At 41.8% G+C, this 6,104-nt stretch overlaps 1 protein-coding gene across 4 annotated transcripts; it reads left to right on the top strand.

Moving 5' to 3' along the window:
• Nucleotides 1–316: 316 nt before the first annotated feature.
• LOC139538621 (putative nuclease HARBI1) lies at nt 317–4,071 on the top strand. 4 transcript variants are annotated; one of them, XM_071340874.1, is made up of 11 exons: nt 335–1,107; nt 1,195–1,371; nt 1,462–1,523; nt 1,606–1,692; nt 1,780–1,821; nt 1,890–2,063; nt 2,143–2,179; nt 2,278–2,832; nt 2,902–3,017; nt 3,114–3,225; nt 3,320–4,071. In XM_071340874.1, exons 1-8 carry the CDS (start codon nt 1,044–1,046, stop codon nt 2,304–2,306), a joined length of 672 nt encoding a protein of 223 aa, XP_071196975.1. In that variant the 5' UTR covers nt 335–1,043; the 3' UTR covers nt 2,307–2,832; nt 2,902–3,017; nt 3,114–3,225; nt 3,320–4,071. The 4 variants fall into 4 exon arrangements, with proteins under 4 accessions (XP_071196978.1, XP_071196975.1, XP_071196976.1 ...); XM_071340877.1 differs by lacking the exon at nt 1,780–1,821 and having other exon boundaries at nt 317–1,107; XM_071340875.1 differs by lacking the exon at nt 2,902–3,017.
• Nucleotides 4,072–6,104: the final 2,033 nt, after the last annotated feature.

Genomic DNA, 6,104 nt, shown 5'->3' with positions numbered 1-6,104 from the left:
TGAGAGAAATAAGCTTTTTTGTATATGGAACATTTCTGGGATCTTTTATTTCAGCTCATGAAATATGGGACCAACACTTTACATGTTGCGTTCATATTTTTGTTCAGTGAAGATGGGAAAACAAACATGGTAACAACAAACAGAAAACTGTCCGATCACTGGAAGTACAGTAACTTCATATTTTATTTCTTTAATCAGAAACATTCACTGTGAGTTGATCACCTCAACAGTTTCTGTTGAGTAGAGAGTAAATAGGAGGTGGTGTAGAAAGGCGCTCTGTGGATGAGACTGTATTCAGGATTACATTGTTGTTGTTGATCACAGTAATTTCACCTCCAGGGGCCTGTTGCACAAAAGTAGAATTAAGACATCCGGGATAAATGACTCAGCTGAGCTCAATGAAGCCAAAACATGTGCGTCCAGGCTTAATTGGTTGCACAAAGACCAAGCCAGGATGAGCAGACACGGATTCATTAAGCCAGGTGAAACCAATCCTGGATAGGTGCGCGCTCACGGCTCACTCAAATAGACCCCGCCACAGATCACAGATTAACTGATTTACCATGGCAACTAGAGCCGCGTACTTTTCCCCGTCGGAAGCACAAATCCTCATGGAGGCATACGAGGAGGTAAAAGATATAATTAAGAAGAAAGGCAACACCGCCACAGTGATAAAGCAAAGAGAAAAAGCGTGGCAAAGTATTGCAGACCGCCTGAATGCGTAAGTAGTGCACAATTACACACTCACCGCTCCGCTGAAACATCACAATTACAATTCAAATATTTAATTCACATCTCCAAAAATGCAGTTGTACTGTAATTATGAAACGGTTAAATTTTTAATTGAAATGCACTGCAGATATGAGTGAAATTGTGTAAAGTAACTCCATCACACTGTATAAAGCTATGATAAATTTTTTGATATTTTTACTGAAAACAAGACAAAAATACCAAGTAATTTTTTGCAGTGTGACTCCATTAAATGTGTGTGTGTGTGTGTGTGTGTGTGTGTGTGTGTGTGTGTGTGTGTGTGTAGATTAAACATGAACGGGCCAAAACGGACATGGCAGCAGGTCAAAATCAAATACAAGAACATTCTGCAGAATGGTATGGTCCCTGACTAATATTTAACAAAGCACAAGCATATATTGTACCCAGAAGGTGCCTGCTCACACATTGTCTGTACTGTTTTAGCAGTGAAAAAGAATACCCACAGACAAGGCACGGGTGGTGGGTCACCAAAGGCTGACCTTACCCCAGCAGAGGACATGGCCTTGGAGCTAAATAAAGGCAGGCCCGTCTTAGAGGGGATCCCTGGGGGGAAAGAGACGAGCATAGGTTCCTCCCAAGATGCCACCCGCTTCATTCAAGGTATGTCCTTCCATCTCTACATGGGATACAACCACATTCATATTGAATCAATTTGGACTGTCTGACTTTGGTTTACCTATTGCCTTGCAGTGTCTGGCAGCACTGTGTTCCTGTTAGAGCCACCAGCACAAGCACCAGACGATGCTGATCCAGTGAGTACTCCATCAAAGGCATACTGTAGGCCTGGCATGTCTTGTCTACTAGCTTCAATATGAATCCGATTAAATGTGATAGGGTGAAGGCCCCAGTGCAGCAGCAACAGCACATGATGGAGACGATGATGAGGAGGAGACCATCTCTCTGGATTCCAGAAGGCATGAGGTATCATGTTAAGACTGTGAAAGTACTATTTACTCTACAATGGTGAGGAGTCCTCATCAAAATCAAAAAATCTAATTTCTTTTACAGGACCCAGATGCTATACAGTGGGAAAACCAGCCTGGCAACATAGTGCGTATTAATAAAAGGACACCACATCCTGCCAAATTCCAGCTGCGCTAATTGTATTGTGTTCACAGAGCTCACAAGCTATCAGAAAGTTGTATGGCAACCACCTCCGGCGCCAAATAGAACTGGCAGACATAGACATTCAGTACAAGAAGAAAAAGATGGAAAATCTTGCACTGGAGTCCGAAATAAAAAAGAGGACAATTAGGAAACTGGACCTTGAAATAAAAAAACTTGAGAGGGAGGTGAGATATGCCTTCAATGTACACTGTATGCTAACTGTAACACAAATGTATTAATCATTATTTTTCTTTCCTCCCCCAGCTCCAAGAAGATGACACAGCTCAAAATAAAAAATTAGGTATATTCTCGTAAAGTCAAGTGAGCCATGACATATGAGCTCTTATTGTGAGCACACAGGACGGTGGCATCTTTCTAAGTTTTTTTTTATTTTCCCAGCAATCAGTACAACCAAGTCATCGTTATAAGGCATCGCCCTCTTTTGCCCACCCCCCCAGCACCAGGTGTGGCCACTAGCCTATATGAAGGCCCAAAATTGTGTGTTCCTTTCTGCTCTGACAATGGCATGCCCATTCGTGCGAGATGTGGTGGATGAAGAAGCACTTGTGCTGAGGAGAGCCTTCAGGCGAGAAAGGGTCTTCAGGGACCGGTTGGACCCACTGGCCTTCCCTGATGACCATCTATATGAAAGATACAGGTTTTCTGCAGATGGCATCAGGTATCTATGCAGACTACTGGGTCCCAGGATTAAGCACCGCACTGCACGGAGCCATGCACTGAGTGTGGAGCAAATGGTTTGTGTGGCCTTGCGCTTTTTTGCTAGTGGAGCCTTCCTGTACTCAGTGGGGGATGCAGAACAGCTGAACAAGGCCACAATTTGCCGCACAATAAGGAGTGTGTGTCTGGCTATCAAAGCATTAGCAGATGTCTTCATCTCCTTCCCTGGCCACAGAAGACTCTGTGACATCAAAGAGGAGTTCTATAGGATTGCAGGTAAGAGGATCTACAAATTACAGGACAACTGTTAACACATAGTAGGATACTCATTACTTTGTGTGACAGGTTTCCCCAATGTCATTGGTGCAGTGGACTGCACACACATAAGGATAAAAGCCCCCTCAGGTGCCCACGAGGCCGATTTTGTGAATAGGAAATCCTTTCACAGCATTAATGTTCAGGTGAACATAACTTTTTGATATTGTCCATTGACGAACACTCTGCATTGCCAGTGATGTGCATTGATTGGTGTAATATTCCTCATCTTATGATTTCAGATGGTCTGCAATGCTGACTGTGTGATCAGCAATGTTGTGGCAAAATGGCCTGGCTCAGTCCATGACTCCAGAATCTTTCGGGCCTCTGAAATCTATCAGTGCCTATCACAAGGTAAGCCACACAACCCCTATTTATAACCATCATGGCTGTGTCAAGAATATCACTGTGTTTATGAGGTAGTAATGATGAGATTTTGTGTTGACAGGTGAATTCTCTGGTGTGTTGCTGGGAGACAGGGGGTATGGCTGCCAGCCTTTTCTCCTGACACCTTTCACAGACCCCCAGGAAGCACAGCAGGCCTAAAACCATGCCCATGCCAGGACCAGGGCCAGAGTTGAAATGACCTTTGGCCTCCTGAAGGCACGCTTTCACTGCCTTCACAAATTAAGGGTCAGCCCTGTTAGGGCATGTGATATTACTGTGGCTTGTGCTGTCCTCCACAATGTGGCCTGCCTGAGGAAGGAGAGGGCCCCCAGAGTGCCACCAGCCATGGACTGGGACAATCCGGCAATCTTCCCTGATGACGACAGTGGTCGGCTGCTGAGGGACCAATATGTGTTGAATTATTTTAGTTAGTATGTGTGCTTTCAATTTTGGTTAAATATGTCCTGCGGTGGCAGAGGAATTTGGGTTTTTTTGGGTTCGTTTTTTGACGAATTTGGCCTCTTATGATGTTTGTGCGGTATACTGTGTGTAATACAAGGCTGCAGGGAGGCTACTGCATCCATTCATTTGTCTGTTCAGTTGATGTGTATGGATTTGTCCTGCATTTATTTTAGTGTGCAGACATGCAGGGTGTGTTATATACAGACCTTTGAATGTGTATGTATCATTTTGTATAATATGCTTGGATTCTGTGCTTTCCATCTTGTAGAGTCACTGTGACTTCAGTTTCGAAAGGAGCTGATGGTTTACCTGCTTTGTTTTGTCCTTATTCAATAAAGGAACATAATGTTACACATTGTGTTTTTATATTCATATGGAATGTGTATTTGTTTATATGACAGAGTACTAGGGCCACACTGAAGAAAAAGGATAAAGTCATAAATTTATGAGGCTGGTTCTTTCTGCAGAAAAGCTACATATTGTTTTTACAGTTTTGATACTTATGACAATGTGATACTTAATATTCTGGCACATCAGCATGTCTTTGTTTATGAAACCATACTGAAGTACAATTTCACGAAATGCCCCACATCTGTCATTTTAACAACTGTCCTCCTTTAAAACAACTGGTTACAATATTATGACTTGTGTTTTTTTCCCCTCTGTGGCCCTAATATTCTATCATTTTATATATAGCCTTATAGTCTATGGGAAACTGTAAATTATCTAATGATAGCAACATCATCTAAAAATCATTTTTTATCCAAAATCATTGAAATTAATGATCACAAACGTTTAAATAATAACAGTGGGTCTAGTTATATGTGATAACAATGTATAGTGAGCAGTGAAATAACTATTGGTTTCCATTTGTGGTGACTGCTGACTGACATTAGGGATGAGATTAAATAGATCCTGGAATTTAGCCTGGTCTGGAGCAGGCTAGCTCCACAGAATAAATCTCCATGGTAATTTATACCATAACATATCCTCCTGCCCCCTATCCATCTTTAGTGCAACCGGATTACGGATCAATTGAGCCAGGATCACCAAGATATCCTGGCTTAATCCCTTATCCTAGTTTTGTGCAACAGGCCCCAGATCTTTGATTAGCACTGTTTACTGCATTGTAATGTGTGATTGAAAGTGTTGATTGCATAAAACGTAGTGTTATTTCAATGCAGATTTATTATTTCCATAGAATGGAATGTTCAAGGATATCTAATATTATATTCTTCATTACCATAGTGTAGAACAAATGTAACGTATTTGTGTCACTCTGCTGAAGGTGTTTTATCAACCGTGGTGTCAATAACCGTAGGTTAAATTCCTTTCTATATATAATATGTTTGATGTTATCTCCCCCGGACTGGAGGTGTGGGTGTCTGTTTTCCAAGGCAGCTTGCTTCGCACGCCACTGGTATTTTTGAAGTGTGTGTGTATCAGCGTGTGAAAAGTGTGTGAACGTCTGTGCATGCAACAGTGCTTGCGAAAGTATGTGTGCATGCAGGTTGGCGTGCCACTGAGAGTTTAAGATTGCTTGTCAGTGTTTTGGGTGGGAGGAGAAATGGGAGGAGTTGAAGGGGTAATGGGCTGGATTCCTCACGAAACATGAGGTAATACTTTGAGATTTAGGGTATAGCTCAATGGTTAGAATACCATCATGACTCCTCCCAGAGCAGGGTTATTGGTGTAAGGGTTAACTATGACTTGCATTTTGCGTGCTCTGTAATGACCTTTCCCGTTACTTTTGTTTTTCATTAAGCAGGTTTCCATTGACCCAGGTTAATTCAACAAAATAATTGTCGCTCAAAATGTGTAATGGAAACGGCAGCTATAGGATCCATTTCCTATCCATTCGACAGGGGTGTATTTTTATTTTGTCTAGCTTCTTTATTGCGACAAATGATAATGGAAACGTTTTCTTTTAAAAATAAATTATGATTGCCTAATCATTTTGAAGGTGATGTACACGTGATGTACCAGTAACTATAACGCGTCACTCCACATTTCATTCTAAATGTCTGCTACATGCTAAATAAAAAATGTAAACTATAAAAATTATGTTTCTGTGCAGGACAAGGATTGTCCTGACTTTCCAGAATGTCTAAATTGCTTCCCCATGCTTTTCTGGTTGGCTGGCAAGTTTCAACATCCAATTATTTCAGATTTACAACAGTGCACGTTTCACCATGGCATGGACCTTGGCGATACGTTTGCACATGAGAATTGTTAAAATATGGCACATATGAGTACATTATTGCATTCTATAGCCTACATGCTGGCTTTCGCGGGTCCTACCTGAGACGAAACAGATAGGTGGGAGGGCATACAGGCTGTCGCCAATTTATTAATGCGCAATTTTCCTAAATGGGTAATGAAAA

The sequence above is a fragment of the Salvelinus alpinus genome, chromosome 14, assembly GCF_045679555.1.
Source record: "Salvelinus alpinus chromosome 14, SLU_Salpinus.1, whole genome shotgun sequence".
Taxonomy (NCBI): domain Eukaryota; kingdom Metazoa; phylum Chordata; class Actinopteri; order Salmoniformes; family Salmonidae; genus Salvelinus; species Salvelinus alpinus.
This window is presented reverse-complemented; position numbering and strand designations above follow the sequence as displayed.

Coding starts and splice junctions, on each gene's coding strand:
- LOC139538621 (XM_071340873.1), top strand. CDS start 2,361: ATGAAGGCCCAAAATTGTGTGTTCCTTTCTGCTCTGACAATGGCATGC. Junction 3,018..3,113: donor TTCACAGCATTAATGTTCAG/GTGAACATAACT, acceptor TTATGATTTCAG/ATGGTCTGCAATGCTGACTG. Junction 3,226..3,319: donor CTATCAGTGCCTATCACAAG/GTAAGCCACACA, acceptor TTGTGTTGACAG/GTGAATTCTCTGGTGTGTTG.